Here is a 27,120-nt window from a genome sequence, read left to right on the forward strand (position 1 = left end):
TGGGGTATACAAAAAGAACTTCATTCCTGTAACTGCAACTTGTAAAAAACCCAACAGCCCCCCTCCCCCCATAACAATTCCCCCCTCCAAACCCACCCCTAACATCAGCGTCCATGTTAAACGGGGCAGCAGCAGGGGGCAGGGGAGGAACTCCAGTCCTTCTTCCCCCTTCCTAGGCTGGGGCATGGCATGGCATGGCATGGCATGGCACAGCGATGGCCCCTGCTTGGGGCTCCCTCACTTGAGCCTCTGTGTCCTCCGCCCCAAGAGTCCAGCCCCGTGGTGTATGAAATGTGCTTTCAGCGGTTCCATCTTCCTCCACACAAAGGGGCGGCTGACTGGCTGGGGGTTCAGGTGGAGGCTGTGGAGCAGGCAGGAAGAGGGGACAGCAGGGGATGCCCTTCACTGCCCATCTGCTTTGGGCTTCTTTGGAGCGGTTTTCCTGAAAGAGGAAAAGAAACGTGTTGTGCTCATGAGCCAAATACTAGGCTAGGCCTGATGCACAGATTCAGAGATCAATTCCTAAATCCACATCTGCATAGGTATGTGTGCTCGCTCTCACTCAAAAGTGAATCTCTCTCACCTTTGAGTGCCTATGCAGAACCGTTCCAGGAAGAAGCATTTCCACTTGGCAGGGATCCCATCTTGTGGTGCCCTCCCACCTAAAAATATCCTTCATGACAGGCTCTGTCCATTTGTTGCAGTTGGTGTCCATCTGTCTTGAGAGACAATGGAGTGTGCCTCCAGGGGTGAAGCCACGCCGCTGCACTAGCAGCACTAACGTGACCTCCTCAGGGTGCAAGCCTGGCTGCCCAGAGGACAAGACTACCCTCTTGGCCTCACTGATATGGTCCAAAGGAAAGCAGAGCACCAGTTTGGCTGCAGGAATTGCCAGAAGGAAGTGTACAAGCACCACCCAGCCGTCTTAGGGACTCTACTCCAGATTTGTATAGGGTTTGCTCCTTAGCCTTTTCTTCTCCCAAATATATTCCACAAAGCAGCAGAGGTTTAGGACCAGTTTTCTTTCTCCTAGATGGGCTCCCTTCCCGGGTGGACAAGCCACATCTACCTCTCACATCCCTCTACACCACGTGCAGAAACCGCCTTCTTGACTGTTGGACCCACTATTGCTTGTCTGCTCAATCCACCAGAGCCTGTCTTCGCAAGCAGGCAAAGTCCCTGACTCACTGAGGGTTTGAGACCCATCGGCTACCCTCACCTGATTTAGTTGGCCAGTCGAAGCATTTCCTGGGGTGTGGCCACTGTCTCATGCTGACAGCTTCTAGGAGCCACAGGTGAGAGCCGAGTGCAGAGTGGGGACCTAAGGTGAACAAACTACCCTGGAAGGAGCATGATGTGGCAACTATCAGAGGTACGACCCCTCCCCAGCACCCCATACACCCAGGCTCTGCCCATTCACAGCACACAGAAAAGGAACTTGGACACAAAAATAGGAACTTGATTTGGCCCACAGACTCCAAATGTACGCATTCCTTCCCCTCTCCCACTCTGACCTGAAACACAAACACTGCATGACTTTGTGCTCCAGCTTTCCACTAGGAAATACTCACAGGTCGGGAGAGGAAAGCGGTCGCTTGTTGGCTGGTTTTATCATGGAGCCATCCTTACTGGATTCTGTGAAGAAAAGAATGTGCTGCATATACTGGAGGTGCAAGTGAGCCAGAGCACACAGCAAACTTGGTACCAGATTCCAGCTCAGGTACTTGCACACATGAAATAGCCAGAGATTAATAGTCCAGAGGGCAGCCCTATTCTCCTGAGACAAGCCAGAGGTTAGCTATGCCATCAGTAGACCTCCTCACAACTGACCATGATCCATAGCCATGTTGCAGCATACCAAAGAAGAAAGGACTTGATACAGTTATAAAGCGTGAGCTGTCCTGGCCAGTACTATGAACACCACCCAGTGTGACATGCCAACCAATGTGCTTAACCATTCTCAAAATATGTGATGAATTACAAGATAAATGGGGGATAAAAATGTCTGCCCAAACCTCAATTCATGGGTTGGCAATCTATTTTTTTTGGGGGGGGGGGAGTACGGTCCAATAAGGTTAGACTGCAGGCTGGAGTTGGTCTGCAACCCTTTAGTTGGCCAACCCCAAGAATCACCTAGCCTGAGAAAGCTCCAATTTGACAGCCCAATAGGCAGAAATATGCAATGGTGAGTAATCCTTTTCATTACGGGCACCAACTGATTTTTTTCCCTCATCCTCTCAACTGATGAGTATTCTTGACCTCAGTTCAACAAATGTAGTGGAACGTGTTCCACAAGGTAATGTTTTATATAGGGTCTAACTTTGTACATATCCCACATGTCAGACTGTTTGCCCACCCAGGCCAGTACAGTGGAACCCCGGGTTACGCACGCAATCCATTCCGGGTCGCCGTGTGTAACACAGGCGTGTGTATCCCAAATGCACGAAAAAACCCTGAAAAACCAGAAGTAGCGTGATTTGAGTGCTTCTGCACATGCGCAAAGTGCACAGAAACGTTCTGCGCATCTGGGGGTCGCATATATTCCGGAAATGCTTCCGGGTTGTGGGCGTTCTTAACTCGAATGTCCACAACCCGGGGTGTGCGTAACCCAGGGTTCCACTGTATTGTCTATTTTGGCTGGCAGTGGCTTTCCAGTGTCTCAGGCAGAGGCCTTTCATGCCACCTGCTACCCAAAACCCTGTTTTTAACTGGTGATGCCAAGCACTGAACCTAGCTCTTTCACACAGTAAGTGGCAAAACAACAGGCCCTGCCTCAAGCAGTTTACAATCTAGATTTCCCTGTCTGAAGTGGCACTTCTTGAGCTGCCCTTAAGACTCCCAAGCTAGGAGCAAACTGCCCACTAGCTGTTGGGTTATATATGTCATGCATTTACAACCGAATGTGGAACATAGGCCGTATACCTGAGAACTATATTCCTGAGAAATTTGGGATCTTTTTTTAACACCCACCCACCCAGCCTTAGGAATATCTCTCAGCCACACTGGTAGTAATCAATTGAAGCCAATACAGCGTGGTGGTGGGGGGGAATTTTGCAGAACCACCCTGTCCCTTTTAAACTAACCACTCAACTCTCATGTCCCCTAACATCTCAACAAAAATACTCAACCTGAGATTAAATTATGCAGATATATTTCATTTGCATAATGGGCTCAATATTTTAAATGCAATGGTACATATATAGTCATACCTTGGCTCCCAAATGCCTTGGGAGTCAAACGTTTCAACTCCCAAATGATTGAAAACTGGAAGCAAGTGTTCCAATTTTTGAATGTTCTTTTGGAAGCTGAACATCTGGCGGGGCTTCCGCAGCTTCCGGTTGGCTGCAGGAGCTTCCTGCAGCCAATCAGAAGCCGTGCTTTGGAAGTCGAACGTTTCAAGTCGAACCGTCTTCCAGAACGGATTCTGTTTGACTTCCAAGGTACAACTGTATACAGCACTTAAAGAGACCAATGGGTCCTGGTAATTCATTGTCCCTTCTTCTGTAGATGGGGATACACTTAAGAGAAACTGCCTTACCACCTCTCCATGAAGAAACAAGATAACAGGCTAGATGCTTTCTGAAGCCCTTCCCCAAATTCCTATCACAGCAACCACTCACCTTGCAGCCACCGGACTTGTGTGGCAGGGCCGTAGCCCTTCTCGTTGCGGGCAGCAATGCGGAAGATGATGGCAGGCTTGGTTGTGTAGTCTATGTGGGCATTGGAGAGACTAGCTGATTGCACCAGGCATGAGGGGCTGGGCCCACAATAAACTCGCATGAAGGCCAGTTGAGCAGGGGCTGCACTCTTCGGTTCGCCTGCCTGGGCACTCTGAATGGCCAGGTACACAGAGTACTCTGTGATCTTCCCAGAGGTGACAGAAGGGGGCTCCCAAGTCAAATGGGCTCCATCTGGACTCTGAGAAAGACACACACACACAACAGATAAGATTGAGCATTGGGACAGTTGGCTCCCAGCAGCCACGTTGGGGCAGAGGCATTAGCTAAACAGGAGAAGCAACAAAGGTTGCCCCAGCTACCCCAGAACAAGAAGTTGAAACCGGTGACTGGCAGAATGAAAGAGCACTGACCTTGCTGATTTTAATGGCGCATGGAGCTCCAGGGAAGCCAGGCAGACACGTCTTGAATGCTGAAATTTCACTAAAAGGACCCCGGCCGCAGGCGTTGATTCCTGCCACACGGAATTTATAAGCAGTACCAGGCTGCAGTTCCTGCTTCTTGAGTTGAGAATAATCGGGTATGGTGCCCGAGTCATCCTGCAGGGAGCAGAGAACAGCGAGAAGGGGACTTGAGGACCATCTTGATGGTTGTAGGAACAAAGGATGAGAGACATGATGGCAGCAAAGATTTGGATCTTCAAAGTATATGCACCATTAGAAGAAAGCAAAAGATAGGTGAAGCTCACTCACTTCTGTGGCAGGCGCATCATCAGGAGGCAGGAAGTAGTGTGTCACCATCATGTTTGTTGCTTTAACAACACCCACATCAAACCACTGATTCTCCTTCTTCACAACTACCTTTGGAGGCTGAGTGGGAGGTTCTGGTTTCTAAACAGGGTGGGAGAACAGAGGGTGAGTTCTGGGAAGCTGAAAAAGAACTTTCAATACTCTCTGTGAGGCTTCTTTCTTGTCTGGGGTGACTGAGGTAAGGACTGGGTTGTATCTCCCAATTGCCTTGGAAAGCAGCGAAGCTGCACAATTTAGTACCAATCCTGAAGGCTCCTCCTCCCATCTGCTGACAAGCTTTAGACAGGCAGAATGCTGAAACTCTCCCTTTTGAGGCAAAAACCACAGAGAAAAAGCAAAAAAAGGGCAAAGGGAATTCTGGAAGGCCCTGGCTCTAGCTGAAGGACTAAGGTACATTGACTTGTGAGTTTGAAAACGTATAGTGCATTTCATATAGACTATGGCTTGGATGCCTTATTAATCTGACTAGAAACTTCACAGTGAGCACTCAAAAGTTCCCTTTTCTTCCTGGGATGACAAAGGCATCCAATAAAATGGGATTGTCTAAGCCAGGCGTCGGCAAGGTTATCCGGCCATGGGCCGGATCAAGCCCACAGAGAGTGTCCTTGGGCCGGACATGCACAGCGCGATGCTGGAAATCGCGCCTGCGCATGCCCAGACACCAAAAATCGTGCCTGCGCAGATGCGATTTTCGGTGTCTGGACACACACAGACGTTATTTCCAGCATCTGGCTGTGCATGTCCGGCACCACGGACATGCGCAGACGTGATTTCCGGCACCGCTCGGCAAGTGGGCGGCTCATGGGCTAGTAAAACGACCTTCATGGGCCGCAGGTTGCCGATGTCTGGTCTAAGCTATCCTGTTCTAGGAGGGAATCAGGGAGAAATTTGAGCTGTGGATGGCATCTACTGCAGTAGAACTTATAACATGCTTGTGCCAAAACATGCATCTGTGAAGGCAAAGGAGTCCATCTTGCAAATGCATGGGTAGGACACGGGGACAAACAGAAGACACCTTCACCCACGTATGGTCCCCCTTCATCACACACACAGCCCAACAAGATAATGACAAAAATCTACCGACAGCATGCAAATCAATATGGCTAACCTGATCCAAAACACCCACCCACCCCACTCACACAGAAAACCAAAGATCACCACAGCCAACCACAAATGAACAATCACACCCTACGCCAATCCCGACGTCTCACCGCCAAAGAAACACAAGCGAACAACAGAGAACCAACACAAACGACGCTGACACCAAATCCTACATATATTAAGGAAAATAGAAACATCGTCTCCCCACCCCACCCTCCCCCCATCCCTTTCCCCCTTTTCTCCCTAATGTCTCAATATTCAAAATGTTACATAGAAAAATACGAGAGACATTGCACACACTTTTGTAAACCAAGAAAATCTTTAATAAAAAAATAAAATAAAATAAAATGCATGGGTAGGGAACCACTTTTGTCCAGTGGGCCAGATGAAAAAGTTGCCAATTATTTGCAGGCCACATCCGACAGGTTGTTGGGCCACCACCTGTTAATAAATGCTGAATGCAAGCTGAGGCTGCAAAATGCCACTAGGAGCATACAGCATTGTATTTTGTGAAAGCAGGAGGAGAGAAAAAAGCAACAACAGAGAAGGAGATGCTCAGAAACCCTACTGCGCTGGCCAAAGGCAGGAAAAGAACTGATGTAGTGACTGCAGGACCAGCTGAGCCCAAAGCCTTTCACACATCTTCCCAGCCTTCCCAGGCAATGGGGGACATAAACCATCCTATCCTACTGGATGCCTTGGTCACTCTGAGATGGAGAAACCAATATCTCTCTACCCCCCCCCCAATCTCTCCCCCTCGAGACCCTCCTGAGCTTACCACTGGTGCTGCTTCAATCCCATTGGCAACCTCAGTCAGAGCAGCTGCCGCCTGCAGCTTTGCTGGGCTGGCCGCCGCCACCACTGGCTGTGGGGCCACAAAAGTATTAGATGGAGCAAGGCCTGGAAGAGGAAAATTATGTTCAAAGAAGACAATCATGAAAATTTCAGACCTTGATCATTTGTCCTCCAAAGCATCTCTCCACCATTAGAGCTAGAGAGTAAAGCCCAAGCACAGAGATTTAAACAGGGCAGAAGATATCCTAAGCACTCGTCTCCGCCCACCTGGTGCCCTCCAGAGGAAGCTGGATTCCCACCAGCCCCAGCCACTGCAGCCAAGGGTGAGGCATGATGGGAGTTGTACTTTGACAACATCTGGAGGCCATCAGGTTAGGGAAAGGTTGGGTGTGAGACCACCCCCCACACCAAGCAGCAGTCCATAGCCTCCTGCCACCAGAAGGCGGATAGCCCCAACTCTACAGGACACATATGGCACTACTTACTCTCTGTAGGCGTAGGGGGTAGTAGCCCAACTGTACTTGTAACTGCACTAGCCAACTCGTTGAGGCCGTTACTCTCACTGGCAGGGTCGTTGAGGCTGTCAGCAGGGGCCAGGGCTTCCGTGGGCAAGTGGGAAGGCAGCGGGTGCTGAGGTGGCTGTTGCTGAGCTGCCGCCGCCGCGGCTGCCGCTACGGCCGCCGCCTGAGCTTCCTGAAGCTGGTGCTGCTGCTGCACGAGGGCAGCCAGTTCTTGCTGGGTGAGCACAATGGGGATGGCCGTGGCCTGGCCCTCAGGGCTTTCCGAGGCCAAGTGACCGAGCTCCGCTTGTGTTGATGCAGCTTCAGATGTATCCATGGCCTCTCCAGAACCTACAAAAATGCCAAAGGATGGAATTGGAGGCAGAACAAGGTTGCAGGAAACATATATGCTCCACTAACGCAAAGCGGGGGTGGGAGGGGGCTGTGCGAATAAATATGCAGCTGGGTGAATAAATATGCAGGGATGACTGCAAGCAGGACACTCCCTGCCCAATAGCCCCAGGGCCAATCTGAAGAGAGATGAGATCACTCACCCATTACAGCCTGCTGGGCAGCTTGCAAAACTGCTTGTATGGCCAGGGCTTGGGCCTCTTCGGTAGCAGCAGCTTGGGCAGCCGCCTCTGCAGCTGCAGTCACTGCCAGCTCCTCTGGCGTCAACCCTGTCACCATGAGTGTGGTGGTGCCTGCCTGGCTCTCGGCCATCAACTCCTGGGGCAGTGCCAACTGTTCTACTTCTGAAGGTGGTGCTGGTGCTGGAGGTGGAGGTGGAGCAGCAGCAGCAGGGGTTACCTGGGGCACCACCACCATGGTGACAGGCTCCCGGGCAGGAGCTGCTGGTGCTGGTGGGGCCTCCACCACAGGAGCTGGGAGCTCTGGCTGGGGAGCAGCTTCCGCTGGTGGGGTGCCTGCTGTCGGTGCAGCGTGGATTTGCTCCTGAGGCTCAGATGCTGCTGCCTGTATCTCCGCAGGAGTTTGCAGTGGTTCAGAGGCTCCTGTAAGGGAATCTGCACTGGTGGCAGCTGGTGTCTCAGCAGGGGGACTGGCCTCCTCCGCAGGAGTATCAGCCAAAGAAGAAATGTTCTGCAACAAGTAGGAGATGGTATTAGTAGCCTGGGTGCTGGGGATGCAGGAAGAACTGTGCTGCTGCTGCGCTTCTCAACGGCCATCGCCAACAGGCCGAATAAACAAACGTTTCTCTAAACTCCATTTGTATTGCTGTGTATAAAGTATTAGCAGGGGAGCATATGAACAATGGGGCATGGGGAAAGAAGCACGAATAAAAAGGCGATTCTCTCCTTCATGCCCTGCCCTAGTGACTACTCTCTTGTGAGCCCAGCTAGTTTAGAGCCAGAACAAGGATGGCTCTTTGGTCAGCGTTGGAAGTTCCTCCATCCCTCAAAGCCCACTGTGGCCCTTAGACCCTCAACTTCTGGCATATCCCACGGAATAGTCGAGGGTGGAAGAACAAGTTTTATTTCAAGCCCAGTTCTCGTTCCGTGGTTCTTACCGGCACAGAGGGTCCTGGCGGGGGGGTTGACTGTGTCACGGTGGTGACAGCCCTGGGCAGTGTGGAGGCAACGGTGGTTGTAACAGTACTGGGGCTACTGGCAGCTGGGCTCTCAGTCACAGTTGACTCAGGTTCCCCCTGCTGGCCATTGGTGGCAGGTGGCTGGTCTGCAAAGAGGAAATGGTTATGCAATGAGAACAAAGCCACAACTTTAGATTCCATTTGCCTGTTCATGTTCTCCAGACAGCAGTAAACCCAGACCTAGGGTCCTATAGAAGAACAATCTATAAGGCAGCCAAACTTGCATCAAAGCTGGTGTCCCCCAGAGCATTTTTCGCAGACCTCTGAATTCTGAAAACACAGTTTCCATGAACTTGCCTGCCGATGATTTCTATGTGTGTTGCAATGGATTTCAGGGCAGTTAGTAAAATACATATGCTGTTTCTCCAAGGCACTGAGCAGGTCTGTGGACCCTCAGCATTATTCTGTGAGCAGAGAATGTGACCTGGAGTAAGCCCAACACTCTTCTGAAGAAGAGAAGCCCGCCATTACTATTTCCCCAGAGTCCCTGACAAAGGTTTTCAAAACAGCTGCTCTTTAGAGATGCAGGACTTATTTCACTGACTGCAAGAAAACAAGGATGCCAAAGAAGATGCAAGAAGCCCAGTCCTGCTCAAGCAGGAAGAGGTACTCGATTGAGGAAAACTGAATGTATAAAGTTAGGACAAATGACACAGGGATCCAAAGCTTCCAGAGATCCTCAGGGTCCCCCCCACCTGAAAGCCACTGGCCCAAGGCATCCAAATGCAAGATGGAAGCCGATGCCTCTCCAGAGTCCCTCTCCTGCCTGATCTTACCTTGATTGGACCCCATGGAGGAGGTGACAGTGGTGGCTGTGTGGGTCGTTCCAGTCTCGTGGGTCTCACAAGGAGGATTTGAGCACACTCTGGCGGTTGGGTTCTGAAGTGGTAATCCTTCAGTACCTGGACTTTCTCCCTCAGGGGCTTTTCCTGATTCAGAGCCCCCAACCGGCAAAGAGGTTGAGCTGGAAATGTGGGTGCCATCACCTCCGGTGCTGGACGTCATAGTAGTACTGGTGGCACTTGTCTGCTGTGTTTCACAGGGTGGAGCAGCAGGAGTTTGCCCAGCACCTTCGCCCTGTCCTGTGCCCATGTTTGATGTTGTGGTGGTTGCTGTGTTGGTGGTGCCAGTCTCATGAGTTTCACAAGGTGGGTTGGAGCACACTTGCTGCCCTATGCCCATGCTGGAAGTGGCTGTTGTAGATGTGTTGGTGGTGCCCGTTTCATGAGTCTCACAAGGTGGATTGGAGCAAAGTGGCTGGGATGTACCCTGGTTTGACGTGGATACAGTAGCTGTGTTAGTGGTGCCCGTTTCGTGAGTCTCACAAGGTGGATTGGAGCACACCTGGGGGCCTGAATCCTTGGCGCCTGTTTTGCTGGTCTCGCAAGGTGTGCTTGAGGGGGGCAGCACTGAACCTGAATCGGGCAATGCCATCTGCACTGTGCACGGCTGCTTTGTAGGCACATCTGCTTTGGCAGACATGGTGGTGCTGGTGGAACAGGTCTGCTGCGTTTGGCACGGAGGGTTGGCGGATCCCACCCACTCACCGTCAGGCTGCCCTCGGCCCATCAGAGACCGAGCCGTAGTGGCAGTATTGGTGGTGTGGGTGTGATGGGATTCACACTGTAGGCTTTTGGGGGCTGGTAGTCTTTCGCTGGCCTGTGCTGTGGTGGTGGTGCCAGAGGCAGCGCTGGGCACTCCAGAAGCTGAAGTAAAGCTCACCATCCGGACTGCACATGGTTGCTCAGTGGGCACATCTGCTTTTGCAGACATGGTGGTGTTGGTTGTATTAGTCTGCTTTGTCTGGCATGGCGGATTGGTTGGTTCTTTCTGCTCACCATCAGGTTGCCCCCGGCCCATGTTAGAGGTGGCAGTGGTGGCTGTGTTGGTGGTTCCCGTCTCATGGGTTTCACAGGGTGGGTTGGAGCACACTAGCTGACCTGTGCCCACAATGGGCTTCACTGTCATGGTAGTGCTAGTGGCACTAGTCTGGAAAGTTTGGCATGGTGGATCTGCAGTAGCTTTCTCAATCCTGGAGGTGGTGGCTGTATTGGTAGTTCCAGTCTCGTGCGTTTCGCAGGGTGGGTTGGAGCACACCTTTTGCCCAGCACTCCGCACAGTGGTGGCTGTGTTGGTGGTGCCTGTTTCGTGGGTCTCACAAGGAGGATTTGAACATACCCGCACCACTCTCCCGTTGGGCTGAAGCCCACCACCCTCTTGCCCCTCACACACAAACTGCACCTGGGTCGGCCCACCCAAAGTGCCCACTACAGTCGTCGTGGCTGTGTTGGTGGTGCCCGTTTCGTGTGTCTCGCATGGTGGATTGGAGCACACCAAAGTGACGGTGCCTGGCTGTGCGTCTCCCTGCCCTGATTCAGCAATTGCAACAGTAGCTGTGGGCTGCTCTGTGGTAGGTGAGGCCAAGATAGAGACGGGCAAGTCATGCACTGGCTGGGCCTCTACGCCGCTGGGTGTCGTAATCAGGGTGACTTGAGTAGGCTGGGACACAGGCTAGAGACAATAAGCAGAGACCAATACACACACATTAGCATAAACACCTCTGCCAGGGACTTTTTCTGCACCATTAAAAAATAAGTCTTAGAACAATTTTACAAATTACTCAGAATGAGATGGTGGAACCACATCAGCTCAGGATACAGCTGACAATTATGTTTTTGAATGCTTCTCAGTATATAATGGAGAACTATTTAACATAGTACTCTTCTCTACAGACGGAAATAATTAGTTTGTGGGGAGTTGTCAAAAATGTAACCTCCCCAACTCACTTTGAATCTGAAGCACTACAGTCCATAGTTCTATCACCTCATTTTGTGTGACCTGTATAACAGCCTTGATCTTGCTCATAGGGAAAGTGGACATGAGACATGTTAAGGTGACCAATGGTCTGCAAGCCTCCACCAGGAGAAGACAGACTGCAAATCTTTCCTGCAGCAGCACAAATAAGCAAGTTAAGGTGCTGCAGAGCTTAAGGTCTGCCTTCCTTCTTGCTTGGCCTTACAGATATAATAGCAGGCTAGTGTTCAGGGAGGCTATAATAACCCAAGGACAATGAATTCTGCAACAGGGCTAGAGATAACAGATTTCTCCCCCCCCCCCCCGGGTTTTATAAACAAGAATAATGTCTCTCTCTCTCTCTCTCTCTCTCTCTCTCTCTCTCTCTCTCTCACACACACACACACACACACACACTCACTTGACACAAAGCTCACCTTGGGGTTTCAGGTCTTGGACAACATGTATTTGCTAGACCACAGCTGCTGTAAATTAAAATACTGGGGCCATGAGGACAGAGGAAACTTTCATCCCAGGGCCACTAAACCAATTATCTTCTGTTTCCTGAGCCATCAGCTACTCTCACCCAACGTGAAGAAATGCTTAAGGGCAAGTATTTTCCTATACACAACATGCAAGTTGCCTCTCTAACAAATCAATACATGCAGGTGGACAAACAAGTTATTTTGTGGCTGGTATTTTTGCTGTACCTATAAGGCATTGTCTAGCATAAAATTGTCTCCAAACCTACAATTCTCAGAACCCCTAAGGGTTGCTAGAGGAATTGCTATTTGATGCATAATGCAATAGTTGGAATGACTGGACAAGCCCCAGAATCAAGGGATAATGCCAAATCTAGAAAGGGAAGATCTAAACTCTAGAACAGAAATAACCTGGACCAGAATTTCCATCACTCCTGACGGCTGGCCATGCTTGCTGGAGTCCAACATCTGGAGGGCTTCCTGTTGACTATCCCTGCCCTAGAAGCACTCTTTCTCTCTGCCACCTAAGCCTATGTTGCAGTGTGTACCCTCTAGACAATCCTAGATTTTTGGCTCCTTTGTTCCAACCATCTGCTAAGGCATAAGACTGCTGGATCAGGCCATGGATGCATCTTGTCCAGCATCCTGTTTTCAACATCCACCAGCCCAATTCCTCTAGGAAGTTTATAATCAGGGCATGAAGAGAACCATTTCCCCCCTGCTTAGTTCCCAGGAACTGGTTTACAGAACTACACTGCACTGAACACAGTGGGCTGTATCTTACTGTGTTGTTCAGCTGAAGGGAAGTCTTCTGTCAGCACAATGGGGAAGAAAATAATTTCCAGTAACTCCCCCTCCCGCCTCTCCAACCTCCATAAATATGCTCCAGAGAGTTGAGGGACTGATAATTGCTTCCCTCTGCATTTTGCGGACAGAAGCCTTAACACCAGCTGAGTGACACCCAAAGGTTCTATTTGGCTATCACAGCTAATAACCAACAAAAGAATCTATGAATCCGTCTATTCCCCTTTTGAAGCCACCTTAGCCAGCAACCATCTTGTTACAATAGTAAGCTCCACAAGTTAATTATGTGTTATGTGAAGTACTTTGCCCATCCTGGATCCTTGGCTCATCAATTTTACTGGGAGGCCATAAGGACTTCACATTTATCAGGAAACAACTCCCCCTGACCCTCCATACCTGCATGGTGATGGTGGGAGTGCTCAGCCCTCCTGCTGCTGTCAGGGTAGTCTGTGCTGCTGAGACTGTGATGGCAGCTGGGTTGATGACCTGGCTAGAAAGTGTGGCGATGGTGCCCAAGGTGGTAATGGGTGTCGCCAAGGAGGCATTGGTATTGTGTCCCCCAGTCCCAGCTAGGCTGGTTGAGACTGTGCCAGTTACAGTGCCCAAGGTTGTGACACCTAGAAGAAGATGGAAAGGTTGTGATTGGTATCCTCCACAGTGTGCTGGCTTCAATGGGTCAGAAACCCATTCTGTACCCCTAACAGTAAACATGGGTTTCAAGGGTTCTGGTCAGTGTCCCATGAGGCTGCTTGTCTAGGGACACATAGAAAGCATAGCAGCAAGAAAACACAGCTGGCAATCAAATTTACAGCAAGCACAAGCCAGCATTCTACCTAACAGGCAACTTACCCTCACAGATGCTGGGGCTTCATAATGAAAAGCAAATGCATTAGCCTAAGTGTCCAGCCTATTACTCCTGCCCCCAGGCCAGCACACTCACCTGTAGTTCCTTTCACCACCAAAGTGGTGACAGTAGGCTTGACAGCAGACACCGTGACAGGGGTGACAAGCCGCACTCCACCCATAGGGACTGTTCGCAGGATAGTGCCAGGTTGACCTGGGGCTCCTTTAAGTACCACCTGGAAAGGCACACGTTTGACATGTTAAGAACTCGTGTTGCAGCTTAGGACAACGCAGCACTTTGTGCCCTCTCATCTACCAGCCGATTCACCTGTGTTACACCCTGCTGCCCGTGGCTTGTGGTCAGCTTGGGTACAGCCGTGATGATCTTGGCAGGTGTCCCAGTGCCAGAAGTCATCACTTTTGTGGTGATGATGGTGATGGGAGACTTGATCCCAGGGCTACTGGTGACACCTGGAAAAAAAGAGGCAGAGCTGTAACAGGAAGGGAGCTTTAACCCCTTGGCATACAGACACACTGAAGTGCTTTTGAAGCCATCCTAAGAGTGATCCCAATGGCTGCTGCACTTCCCAGCATCTTCTAGTTCTGCTATCCACCACCCAGCCAGTGCCATGGTAGTACTGCTTATAATCACACTCAACTCCCTACCTGTGGCACCTGACTGGGTAATAATAGCAGACATGGGGATGGTCTTGATGATGGTTGTGGTGCCAGGCTTCGTTGTATTTGGAGAGACACTGCTGATGCCCAGAATGGTGGGCTTGGTGCCTGTACCGCCTGCCTGGGAGCTGGTGATGATTGTGGTGGGCTTGCCATCTGCTGAGGTCACCAGCTTGAGGATAGTGCCAGCAGGCAGGGGCCCTTTGGTCTGGAGAAACAGAGAAAACACAGAGAATAAACGATGCACAGAACAAGCGTCTCAGTATTCTTACACTCAACAAATAGGGAGGCCATACAAAAAAACTGAAGCTTTAGAAGAGCAGGAACCTAAATTGTTCACAAGAAGCAAGTAACACAGGCCACCATGGAACAAATTGTGATGATCAGAAAAACTTAATATTGCTTTCGGTCCCTACAAGTATATGCCTAGAAGTGTTTTGATAATTAATGAGTGAACCTCAGTTTACACATCTAAAAGTGTGGTTGGAAGTAGCATCAACAGTACTGCAAAGTGCTCTTGGGCTGGGGATATACGGTATATGGCAACCAATCCCATGTTTTAAGTTCTTACCTGTATTATCTGGGTCACAGGGCCACTTGATGCCTGGCCTGTCACAGCTGATGTCTGAACAGGTTTAGTCTGAACAACTGACATCATTTTACCCAAATTGGAAATCTGTCAGGAGAAAACAAGATTGGTTTGCCCCTGACATGTCCAAAAATGAAGAGACTTTCTCTTACCACTCTTCTCATCCTTATTGGGGAGAAACTGGGCTAATAAAGTAGCTAGTAATCCTTCATCAGTAGAGAATACTGAGGGAGAGTAGCAGCTCACAAATGCTAAAAGGAACTATCCTGAGCCCAAACCTCCTGCACAATTGCCTACTTCAGGCACATCCAACAGGTAGATCACTGGCTCCCCCCCCCCCAAGCAGCTCAACAACTTTGGCTCCCCTAAAAAAAAAACCTCATCTCTTGTTGCCCTGCACCCCCAAAAATGGGGCTTTCCTTCTCCCTACAAAAAGCTCAACAACAACTTTGATCTGAATGCCTAAAGAACGGGCCTTCCTCCTCCCCCAAAAAGCTCAACAACTTTGACCTGAACCCCCAAAAAGGGGGTAGATCACTGCCAGCTTTTAACTCTGTAAGTAGACCGCAGTCTCTTGGGAGCTGGCCACCCCTGGCCTACTTCATCTACAGTGGGGTGTTTAGTAGGCTGAAAGATATATCTGCTCTCAGCTCCTTTTTTGACCCCCCCCCCATCATGCTACTTGGATACTTACCAATGCACTGCCTCCAGGCACTGAGATGGGACTTTTCACCAATGTGATGGTCTTGGTCACCCCTCCCACCACAGTGGTCATCACCTGGGCCTGCTGTGCTACAGTGACAGTGCCAGACTTGTGCACGGTGATGATGGGCCGAGTAGGCGTATTGGTGGTGGATGAAGATACTGAGGTGCCAACTTGAGCGGCGGCTGTCTTCAGCATGCGGGTTGCTGGGTTGCTCACCTGCATCAACATGGCCAACATGAGAAAAGCAAAGATCCCTAAGAGCAGGGGTGGGAAACTTGTGGCCCTCCCAATGCTGTTGGACTACAACTCCCATCAGCTCCAGTCAGCATGGTCAATGGACAGGGATGATCTGGTAACAGCAGGAGGAACCAAAGGCAACCAGGAGGCAGAAATCTAGGGTTTCATTCACAAAGCACAAGCAGGTGTTGCCCTCTTGCCACCTGCTGTGTGCAAAACTGGTTGCAGGCTAATGAGCCAAACAGCCTATTAACAGAGTATGGTGCAGATACTCACCATGACGGGAGAAGAGGCAACTTTAACTGTGGTGGGTAGCGTGGTGGTGCCTGGCGAAACAGCAACAGTCTTAACTAGGGTTGTGCCAGCAGGCACACTCAGCATTGTAGGGGCTGAAGATGGTGGAATTTTTTGAGTGGCAGCAGCAGCAGCTGCCAGAGCAGCCATGCCACTCATCTGGGGGCTACTGCCAATCACCTGGAAGGATAGAGAAGAGTGTCAGGGAGTTAATGTACTCAAGTTCTTGTCTTAGGACAGAGGATTAGTTCCTTCCAGCACAGACCCCCATTCTTTTAAGCGATACTCACTGTCCCTTGAGTGTTCTGCGTGGGTACCACCATACGAACCCCGGCCGGCAGTGAAGTAACTGTCACAGGGCCCTTCCCAGCCTGCCCGGCTGAACGCACCGTCACCAATGGAGTCCCCGTAGTAGCTTGTGGGCCTGTGACCTTCAGCACAGCTGGGACAGCTGCCAAGGAAGAGGACAATAACCAAGTAAGACACATGTTTGTGTCCTAGATTCCTAGTTACTATGATGGTTCTCAAGCTGGCTGCCCTTGCAAAAGGCAGACAGTTGGCATGGAAAGTGTACATTTTCCCTTGATCACTTGCCCCAAGTGCAGTAAGTAAAATCCCAAAAACAGCATCCTCCCCCTTGAACTGATGAGCAAATATATACGTGTCAATGGAGAATGTCAGACTGGAAGCTTATTTTAAAAACAAACAAAAATGAGGGCCTTAAAAGCACACTGTTCAACACAGCTCCGCTCCTTCCTGTTTCCAACTTATGTCCCCTTATGTGATTCATTGTTAGGCAAACAGACTCAGATATTTTTCTGAGGGCTCCCATTGGGGGGTGGGGGGTAGACACTGACTTAGAAACTCCAAATACAGACTAGGATTTGGCTCTTATGTATTTCATTTAAAATATTTAGACCAAAACACCCTACGCTCAAAGATGTACGTGCAAATAATCTTAAGAAATACAGTGGTACCTCGGGTTAAGTACGCTTAAGGTTAAGAACTCTGCTTAAGAACAGAAATTGTGCTCTGGTGGCGCAGCGGCAGCAGGAGGTCCCATTAGCTAAAGTGGTGCTTCAGGTTAAGTATGCTTCAGGTTAAGAACGGACCTCCAAAACGAATTAAGTACTTAACCCGAGGTACCACTGTAAATGTTATTTTAATTTTGTTGAAGGTGTTCTGCTGTTCCTCCTTTGGGAGGTCTTTCTAAAACCTGGGGCTACTGTAAAGAGAGCCCTGCGGGTGGAGCTGCATGGCTCTTTCACCAGATGTTAGTGGGAAGAAAGTGTGTGCTCACAAAGATGCCTGCTTTCATCATAAAAAATGTCAATTCCTGGCAAGGGTTTTAGTTGAAAATATAAGGAGTCCTGTACTCCCTACTGCCCTCTAGGATTTCCCCGTTTACCTTGAGGGCGAGGAGTGGCAGTGGCGGCAGCAGCAGCAGCAGCAGGCACAGGCATTGGGCTGCTAGGCACAGTAGGCAGCACCTGGATGGTGGTTGTGGTAGGTGGGGCGGCAGCAGCAGCAGCCACGGCACCAGCAGCAGCTGCAACAGCTGTGGTCTGGGGCAGCAGGGTAATGCCCATTTGCGCCAGGGGCTGCACTGTAGGGACAGGGGCAGCTGCAGCTGGAGCGGGGCTCTTGGGGGGGTTGACAGGCACTGAGGGCACAGGATTGGCAGCTGGCGAGGTGGCAGCTGGGATGTCATACTTCTGGAGCTGCAACAGATAAGTGTCAGCTGTTGGGACAGAGCCCCAGCTCACTTCCAGGGAATTGGTGTTGGCACGAACCAGCTGCACCCGTGAAGGCGAGGGAGGTTTCTCTGGAACAGAAGAACAGATGGCATTAGGAAGAGGACACTGCAGGTACCCTGCAAAGGAAACTCGATCCCATCACATTCCTTAGAGAACCTTTCCTCTAAAGCTATTCCATACCATTTCACACACTTATTCCTGGACACTACTCTAAAAGCAAGGGCAAACCAGTCCTGCCCCCTCTACATGTTCTTTTTAGCTTCCCAGACCATTTTGCAGCAGCATAGGTGCTGGTGAAAAAAAGCCATCAGCATGTAAGCAGCATTATCACCTCAGCTTGTTTCTCTCAATGGTCTAAACCTTGTTCACCTTTTCCCATTCCAAGACCCTTTTCAGGTGAACATAATTGGAGGCTGGGGGAGAAGAACAGTGCATATACCAGGAGGCTGGAAGAAAACAATGCCAGCCAGCGGTATCTCTCCTATTGTGTTGATAGTTATGGATACAGGAAAATGTTCCTTTGAGTGAAATGGAGCTCTCCTTCCCATTTCTGCAGCAATTGGTGGCAATTTGTTGACAACATCTGACATAGTGCCAGGCAAATCCTGGATTTAGTTTAAGAGCAGAGGAAAAAACGCTCTCTCCCCTAGACAGAAGTGGCTGGGATGTGGTAATTTGAATCTTTCCCCATAGCAGGAGTAATGCCTGAAGGGAATGGCACATTCTCTCTTCTCTCTCGAGTCGCAGAGCATCCACTGGTGGAGGGGACATGCAAAAACTCTGGAAAGTGCAGGGCGTGGGTGTGTAGGGGCTGTTGCCTTCTTAATTGCTGTAGGGATTTTGAGGGACAGAGGAGGGAAAGCTAGAGGGGCGCTTTGGAAAGTGATTACAGGGGAAAGGATATGGCATGGGAAGGTGTGGCATCAGTGTAAGAGAACATCTGAACCCTGACATGTGCATATTGAACAGAATGCCATACAGCGGAGGAAGAGGAAGTGAAGGAGTTCCATTCCTACTTTTGCCCGGGGGGGGGGGGTTGCCAGAAGCTTCCTTCATCCCACCTACCAGTGGGTCTGGAAAATAGAGTGACAGAGTGGAGTCACTATGCCCACTGTTTGGGTGCTAGGTACAAATTAAATGTAGTTTGCTGGAGCAAGAAGTCAAATTCAGATTGTCTTTTCAGTCGACTACAAACTAAATATATTGCAGACTAAACAACTCCCTGCAAAGCAGTACAAGAAGGAACCAGGGTAAACCATCAAGAGAGATGCTGATAGTAAGGCAACACCTACATGTTCAGAAAACATTGTAGATCACGCCCAGCTGCAAATGGAGGAAGAGCATGCTTGAATGATTCCCACCCCCCAGCCAGAAAACTAGCTTGTCAAAATTTAGTCACCTTCCCCTAAAAAGCTAGCTGTTCACAGGCAAAGAACCTCTCATGTGGAGGGAATTCAAGCAGATGAATTACTGTTTGTTTATTAACCTTGCATATTGAAAGTTAGCTTCTTGGGGACAAGGCAAGATTAAATCCTACTCCCCACAGTAAATATGCAGAGGGAGAGAGCACTCAAACATGCAATTCCCCCAACAGTGTCTACTTCTGCCAATTTGAATAGATCTTCAGTCTCAAAATCTCCATCTGTTCTATAATGCCCCTGCCCCTATGTTGAACCCTCTTACCTGTCTCAAGGTACCATAGATCCTTGCAGCAAACCTGGTTATTCCAAGCTTTGCGGTACCCATCACGGCCACTCCAGATGTACAAGCGGGTATTGATAGCCACAGCACAGTGCCCAGCTCTGGCCCGTGGAATATTGTCCTCTAGTGTGTCCATCAGAATGGGCTCCCAAGCCATAGAGTCTGTGCAAAGACAGAAATACACACAGAGCCAATCAGACAGGAAAGGATTGGAGACAGGCGGGGGTGGAGGGAAATGAAAGAATGTGTAGGACACCCTCCCACATACCGAGGTTGAGGCAGGCCAGGGTATTTGTGCATTTCCATTCCTTCTCATGTGTTGCCACTTTGACATCATCCATGACAAGGGGTACCCAGCCTCCAAATACATACATCCTGTCCAAAAGAGAAGGAATGGTGAACACAAGTTGCAACAGGACTAGGAATTGGGCTTTCAAAAGCAGGGGGAAATCAGGCTAAAGAACGTCAGACACAGGTCTTACTTGTTCCCAATAGTTGTGGCTGAATGCAGACTGCGTGGGAGGGGGGCCACCCCACTCAGGGTGGGCTTGTTCCACGTTAGAGATTCTGAGGGGAGAAAAACACAGTAAAGAGATCACTCCACCTGCAGTGCTTGATCCTGCCTCCCAGCCTTTCAAGATGCTGAGGCTGGAACTAGCATCCCTGTCAGGGCTCAAAAGACCCACTCTCTTATAAGTCTGTACCACAAACACCACCTCAATCTAAAACAAAACAAATAAATCATTCCTGATGCTGTTACCAATGTCAAGGGTCCAGAGGTCACCAAGACGACAACCACTCATGCCACCGTATATAACTAGTTTGGACTTCTTGTTGTCCTTTTCTGTGTACACCACAGCAGTGTGGGACTCCCGTGGCGGAGGCAGTACACCATAGGTGATGGGGATGTCCCAGGCTACCACACCAGAGCCTGGTCGTAGCTCCAAGATATAGAGGTCATTCAGGTACCTGTAATTGGGGTGGGGGTGGAGATAGAAAAACAGAAATCAAAAGCCAGGCCAGGCTCTTCTTTGCTTCGCAGCTGTGTACCCACAGACACTACCCAGGCCTTTACAACCCCCTCCTTGTAGACAGCACAAGCAATATTTTCTCAAGGATTAAAGAAAAGTGAGGTGGGAATGAATAGTTCGTTCAAATTCAATAACACCCCCAAGACCAGTGGTTCCCTTCCATAGGTCCCAGTTATGGAAATACAAGTGAGAAGCTCCGGTCCAAATTGGCAAAAAAAGGCATTGCACCTGGAGCACTACATGACACAGGGCAAGACACAAACACTATACCTGGGAATGTTATTCTTAGGGTCTTCGCTGTCATTGGCCAAGCCCCCAAACAGGTAGCATTTGTTGCCCACCAATGAGAAGCTATGGCCAAGTCGTGGGCAGGGTGGGGGCCCATTCTTAGGAGTCTTGGCTTTCAACCTCTTCCACTCCCAACGGCTGGCCTAAAACAAAGCGCCATGTAGTTAAAATAAGTGAGCAGTGCAGGATTTATTTTAAAAGTGCAGCAGAACATCTAAGCAGCAGGGAGAGTTGCTGGGAAGGAAAGGAGCACAGACAGAGACTTCTAGAAGTTAAAAATTGGCAGTCCTCTGCTGCTTCTGAGACTAGTGGCCCAATACAGTAGCTACAGGAAATAATGTAGGTGAATCAACAAGATAGACCTGGGTCTGACTTCCACACCTTAGCACTGTGTCAGTAGTACTGTGAATGCCCCTTGCTTAACTTTCAAACCACCACCCCTTCCTGAACTGAGAACAGTCTTGTGTCCTGCAGCCACTCACCTGCAGTTCATAGAGATCGTTGCTGTACTTGCCATACTCCACCATCCCCCCAAATACCAGCAGACGGGTTCCGTCACAAACGAAGCCATAGGCCGCACAACCAGGAGGGATGTCTCCCCGCACAGCTGGGATGAACCACTGGTTTGTAGCTATAAGAGAAGCAGAGGGGAGTCAGAAGGGCTGCCTTAAACTCTGCTCAAATGCAAGCAGGGCTCAGATCTTGAGCCGCTGAGGCACAGATGTGCAAATCTGGTTCATCTCTCCGCTCTCTTGGCTGCCAATCCACCATGCAATGAGGTATCTATTACCACTTGGTTTGAAGACCTAAGCTGCCTTCATGCACTCACTGCAGCAGTGGCTTCCCTTGTCCCCAGACTGAGGATGCCATGATCTGTAACAGAACCCTTTTCCTTGCCCTCTCAACTGGCATTTAGCCCTACACTAAACACCCCAGAAACAGGAAAACCTCTCAACGAAGAGGCTACACCTCTGTCTGGAGAGAATGAAATAAAGGAAGTATTCTACTAGCTAAACATCTTGGCCACAAGAGCAAAGAAGTCAAAATGAGGGAAGAGGCATTCCTTCCAAGTGCTCCTGGTGGATGCAGCACTCAGCAGCACAAGGCTTCTGCCAGCCAGAGGAACTGTTTACAATGAGCAGAGCGGGAGGAAGCAGCCTATCAGGGAAATCAGAGAGAAGAGGCAACTGCCAATCAGGAAGCTGCCCCCACCCCTCCTGCCCAGCTCTCCTTACACTGCAAGACTCCAGTCACAGCAGCTCTAGAAGACACGGAGGAAGAGACATAGTCCCTTCCACATGCACTTGCAAACCCAATGCGGTTTCAGGCCACACATTTATTCCTGCAGTGAATTTAAGCTGCAACCCTACTTAACTAGTCTCAATAACCAGAACCTTATTATGCTGGAAGGCCTGCCAGAACCACCCAAAGAAGGTAACACCAACCCAGCACCTTCGCCACTCCCAACACCTCGCTTTTACAACTAGCCAATGCTTCCAGGAAGGTGTCCGAACATCACTTTCATTTTGTTTGACTGCAAAGACTGATTTTGCAGTACAAGAAGCAGTAGCATGGGATGACTAGGATTGAAACAAGTTTGAAATTAAATTTAACACTTTGTATTTCCTTAGCTTCTTGTAGAATTATTCCTTCAGGAGGAAAAAATTGTCTTAAGACTTATTATAGATTCCACTCAGATCTCTGTGTTTCAAAATATCCAAAGTTGCTTTTTGTTTAAAATGAGGACTCTTCTCTATTTCATATGAGTAACAAAAATGAAGTGTCAAAATCTGCTTCACTGTTCACACTAATCCCAAATTGTGCATTCTAAGCTAGGAAGTCCACGTAACCCATAGAAAAGGGACAGAAGAATCGCCATACAGTGCAGGAAACAACTAGGCTGAAGACGCAATGATGGTATGGTAACCATTTCAGACTAAATAGGGACCTTCCGATCCAGAAAAGGAAATAGCCTTTAATACTGTTCAGAATCAAAACATTGGTGAAGACTACTTCTAGAAAACCCTTCCAATTAATGCTCAATTTAGTAATCTTTAGAGCTAACCTCTTAATCTACTGTTATTTTTGTAATTTAATGAACTCAGATCACGCTGCAAGCTTACACTGGCAGGCTAGAAGCCCCTAAACTAATCCTGGCATATCACCTGGGCTGAAAGCCTGCTGGAACAATGGGTCTGGGAAAATGACTTCACAACACCCCCCCACCTTGCTGCCACGCAAAAAGGAAAAAAGAGTGAACACCAATTGTGTCTTCTGAGAATGCGTACATAATGCCCTAGCTGAGTAGTAGGAGCTTCTGAACAACAGAGGCCCACCTGCCCCATCCCTACATTTTGGCAGGAAAACAGAACCCACATCACAATGCGCTCATATGCAGCTTAGTTTGAAGAAGCCAACAGACTCCACCCTGAGCCCAGACTCCCAATAAAGAAAGGGAACAGTAGATCATGGGTGGGAATCTGCTTGCAAAAAGTGACTTTTTCTGTTAGCACTCACTGGGGGGCGGGCGGGAATTAAAGCCAGCAAGGGTTTCAGCAAACTTCAATCTACAACTGACACTATGAGGCATAAATGTTTCCAACTCTTGACACTGGAGATAAGGGTCTTTGACCCCTCCCAAATGGCTACAGGGTGGAATGTTCCAGCATTTGCTCTGAACCCACAACTTTCAGAGGCACTGTACTGCTGCGTGCTCTATATTTGAGCAAAGATACCAGACAACAAGGAGTTAAAAGCTGCAGCATTTGAAAGTTGAATTTTTCCCGCCAAGCCCTTGGGGGAAGAAAAGCTTCTCTGCCAGTGCCCCCCCCCCATGAATGCATGTGGGAACCAGGGTGTTGACATTGGGAGGAGGCAGAAAACATCTCACAGCTACCTCCAACACACTAGGGTTAACTTGAAAGTAAGAAAGCACTTGAGTCCTCAGGGTACCCTGTGCTGCATTCTAAGCTGGGTGCACTGGCTTCATGGATAGACAATTCTCGGGAATTTGTCTTTTTCAATCAAGCTGGGGCACATCTCTGTTTTTGCCAGACCACGCACAGTCTCCCCAGTGCCACTGAGACTGATGACTGGGGCTCATGTGGCTGCAACAAGATAATCCATTTAAGATATGTTGCCAGTGGGAGATGAGCTCCCCTGCCAACATACCCTGATACGCCCTCCTGCACCCCCAAAGACTGGCATGTTCAATTGCTCCTCTCCGGACACCAACACAGAGGAAGAAAAGTTCCTAATGTAAAGTCCCTTGATATCCACCTAACGGAAGACTGCTACAACGAGAAGACTCAAGCACATGCCAATTATCACAGCCAAAGGGCCGGAAGAAATTTAACCACGAAGGAACAAGAGGGACTTTACAACTACTTCACCCTTCTAGCTCTCCCCCCTCTATTACCACACATCCTACTATATCAACTTGCAGCTTTGGGGGAGCAAGAGTTAAACAATATAGCACATCTTAGCAGCCTAAACCTAAAACAAAAGTGGGAGTTATACATACATATATACATTTACACAAGATATCAGTTTTTACTTCGTGCTTTCATGGAGAATAACAAGTCTTTCTGGGATCTATTATAGGCAAGCTTTTTCATGATCTGGCTACAAATGGGGGTAATGCCCTCACCCTATGAACACCCTAGACACCGTTGCCCATTCACCCCCCTTACCTGTGTTATAGACATGCAACTCATCCACGATGCCCTCGTTGCCCCCTCCGAAGACCACAATCAGCTCTTTGATGGCCACAGCTCTGTGCCCATGTCGGGGCCGAGGCACGGGGCCTGACCACCCAACCACCCGCTTCCAGCGGGGCTGGAGCAGCCCTGGGGTGGTCCCGCCACCTGTTGGGGAGCCCCCACTAGGGACAATAGCAGAGGCGGCAGCCATGGAAAGCACTTCCCAAGTAAGTCTCCTTCCTAGCGATCAGTCCTCTAAAAGCGCGCAACAAAGGGGCAATCCTATCAGTTTTTATCTAGAGGTGGTTTAAAAAAAGAAGCGGGGGGGGGCACTCTTCCAACCCACATGCACTCTACCTCTTTCGAGGTAAGAGTGGGAGTAGGAGACACAGCTGCTTCACTTTTTTCCCAGGGTGATTGGTCAAAACACCCGCCTTAAATGGGGCACAACACCCCCCAAGTCCTCTCTTGACTCCTACTACTACTGCTACAACAACCCTCACCGCGGGAACTAAGCCGGAGTCACTTCCTTGCTGCAACAAACTACTTCGGAGTAGTTGTGAAAATGAGATGCTGAGAAATGTATACCCCCACAAAAAAAGAAACTATTGGAAAAGCAAATACCTGCCTATTCTTTTCTTTCTTATGTGGGGGAAGGAGGGAGGTTGCTGCCCAGAGAGCGAGCGAAGGCGCCCCTTTGCGAAGGAGTTGCTAACCCTCCGCTCCTCGAGTTCGGATCGCCTTGTGCAGCCCCCCCGGAATGCAGCCTCCCTATGGGGCAAACGCCCTCCCCGTGTGGCAGGAAGAGGGGTGGGGGCCGAAACAAAAACTGCCTCCTAGTTGCCTTCCCACTTTCGAAAAACTATTACCAATTTCCCTTCCGAGGGAACTACCCCGCGCGGGGCAGTTACTCCACCCCGCCCGCAGCAGGGCCCCTCTGCCGCCCCCCTCCGGCCCCCGCTCAGAGCCCGGCCCTGGGAGCCGCCATCTTGTGTTGCCCGGACGGAAAATGGCGGCCGCAGGGAGGGAGAAGCCGCCTCCCCCTCGTCCCCCCCACCCGCCGCGTCTCCCCCTCCGACCCTGCCTGCCCCCGCGACCCGGAGCCCTAAGCCAGGCCTCCCTCCCTCCGGCTTCCAGGCGCAACGGGCCGCTCGATCCACCCCCGCTGTACGGCACCGATGGGCAAGCTGCGGGCTCCAGGCGCCTTCACGCCGCCCTGGGAGCCGCCATCTTGCGCCTGTGAGGAGTCTCTCTTCCTCGGCAGCGGCGATGGGCGGGGCCACGGCGAGGACTCCGTACGGAACCCCTCCCACCAGGGCGCCGCCATTTTGAGTGGGCGGGGCAGCCTGGACACCGCCATGTTTGTGGGCATTCGGGCTCCGCCTCTTTTCTTTTGCGGGCTTCGTTTGTGCGGCTCCGCATTTTCACCGCGCTTACTCACTTAAAAAAAAATGTTAATTTGTGAATTTAGCGCGAGTCGCCGGAGCCACTTCTAACAATAAATTGTGTAACTAGATAAAACGTTTGTGTGGGCGTCGCCATTTTGAACAGGAACCCCCGCCCTCTTTGCTTTTTTGGGGCGAAAACAACAACTGCCCCTCCTCCTGCCTGCAATTGGCCTCCTTGCTAACGCCGGCCACGAATGCTGCAGGGAGGCTCCATACGCTTCCCTCTCCTATAGCAACCCTGTGGGCGCCGCCATCTTCGATAAAGATGAAGGGCTTATCTTGCATGAGCACGTGAACGCTCCATGGAAAAAGAAATTTCTGCTCGCAGTGCCAATGGCGGATGCAGCGGATCCGCGCCAGACGTTTAAAGCACGTCCAGTGCACAAATAAAGCGCATGGCACTCCCAACTCCCAAGTACTTCATAGTTTAAGGGGGCCGAGGATATCCGCCCTGTGACGGGAAAACTACAGCTCCCAGGAGTCCTTTGGGGGGAGGTCGCGTGCTTTAAATACACGGTGTGGCTCTGCCCTTTTGAGGCCTAATGGTCCATGTCAGTCCCCTCAACCACCTGCTGCACCCACCCACCCACCATTAGTCGCGTCCCGGCACACTGCCTTTTGCTTTAAACATGCTTCTCTTGCTTTCGCTGCATCTTCCCCGTTTCTAAAACCCCATTCTGGGTTTAATTATTCGACCCCCGATCCGGCGGTGCTTATGTACTGAGTAAACATTATCAAAACTTTAGGTTTCATGCTTTCCTGGAAGCTGCCATCTTGGTTCCACCCCTTTGCTATTCTGTCACAAAACAGAAAACACATATGGCGCCACAAATTGCCCGGATGTGCCTCCGCCTTTCAAACACAAGACCAAAATGGCGTCTTTTTCAAATGCCCGTATACAGCTCTCCCCGCGTTCTGTGATTCAATATGGCGCTGCAGTATACCCGTATGTGCCTTCTGCAGACATATACGCATCCAAGATGGCTGCTTTTTGGATACCCGGATGGGCGGAACACTGTCCAAAAATGGCTTCACCCTAATTCCAATAAGCCTCCGTACTACGTTTCCGGATGTAGTCGAGTTAACAATAAACATGGCACAGCGCTGAATTACATGATGTTCGGAAGTGCTGAGCTCCCGCTCCTTGGGAGTTGCTCTGAACAATGACGCGCGAGGGGGGGGGAGTTTCCTCCCAAAATGGCGATAGCTCTGGCACTTCTCAAAATGGATCCAAGATGGCGAGAACCATTCGAATCAGAAGCCAAACAAGATGGCGC

At 50.1% G+C, this 27,120-nt stretch overlaps 1 protein-coding gene across 2 annotated transcripts; it reads right to left on the reverse strand.

Moving 5' to 3' along the window:
* On the reverse strand, window positions 1-25,017 carry HCFC1 (host cell factor C1). Of its 2 annotated transcripts, none has more exons than XM_033173999.1 (26): window positions 24,387-25,017; window positions 21,177-21,325; window positions 20,677-20,837; window positions 20,136-20,344; window positions 19,858-19,942; window positions 19,644-19,750; window positions 19,358-19,537; window positions 17,326-17,742; window positions 16,208-16,368; window positions 15,900-16,097; window positions 15,375-15,602; window positions 14,663-14,767; window positions 14,080-14,299; window positions 13,742-13,884; window positions 13,511-13,649; window positions 12,967-13,187; window positions 9,268-11,002; window positions 8,411-8,577; window positions 7,437-7,983; window positions 6,868-7,233; window positions 6,366-6,487; window positions 4,430-4,567; window positions 4,091-4,276; window positions 3,621-3,918; window positions 1,572-1,635; window positions 1-442 (listed from the first exon to the last, which is right to left on the reverse strand). In XM_033173999.1, the coding sequence occupies exons 1-26, from the start codon at window positions 24,604-24,606 to the stop codon at window positions 403-405; spliced, it is 6,606 nt and encodes a 2,201-aa protein (XP_033029890.1). In that variant the 5' UTR covers window positions 24,607-25,017; the 3' UTR covers window positions 1-402. The 2 variants fall into 2 exon arrangements, with proteins under 2 accessions (XP_033029890.1, XP_033029889.1); XM_033173998.1 differs by having other exon boundaries at window positions 15,375-15,617.
* Window positions 25,018-27,120: the final 2,103 nt, after the last annotated feature.

This window comes from Lacerta agilis, chromosome 16 (assembly GCF_009819535.1).
Source record: "Lacerta agilis isolate rLacAgi1 chromosome 16, rLacAgi1.pri, whole genome shotgun sequence".
In the NCBI taxonomy this organism is placed as follows: Eukaryota; Metazoa; Chordata; class Lepidosauria; order Squamata; family Lacertidae; genus Lacerta; species Lacerta agilis.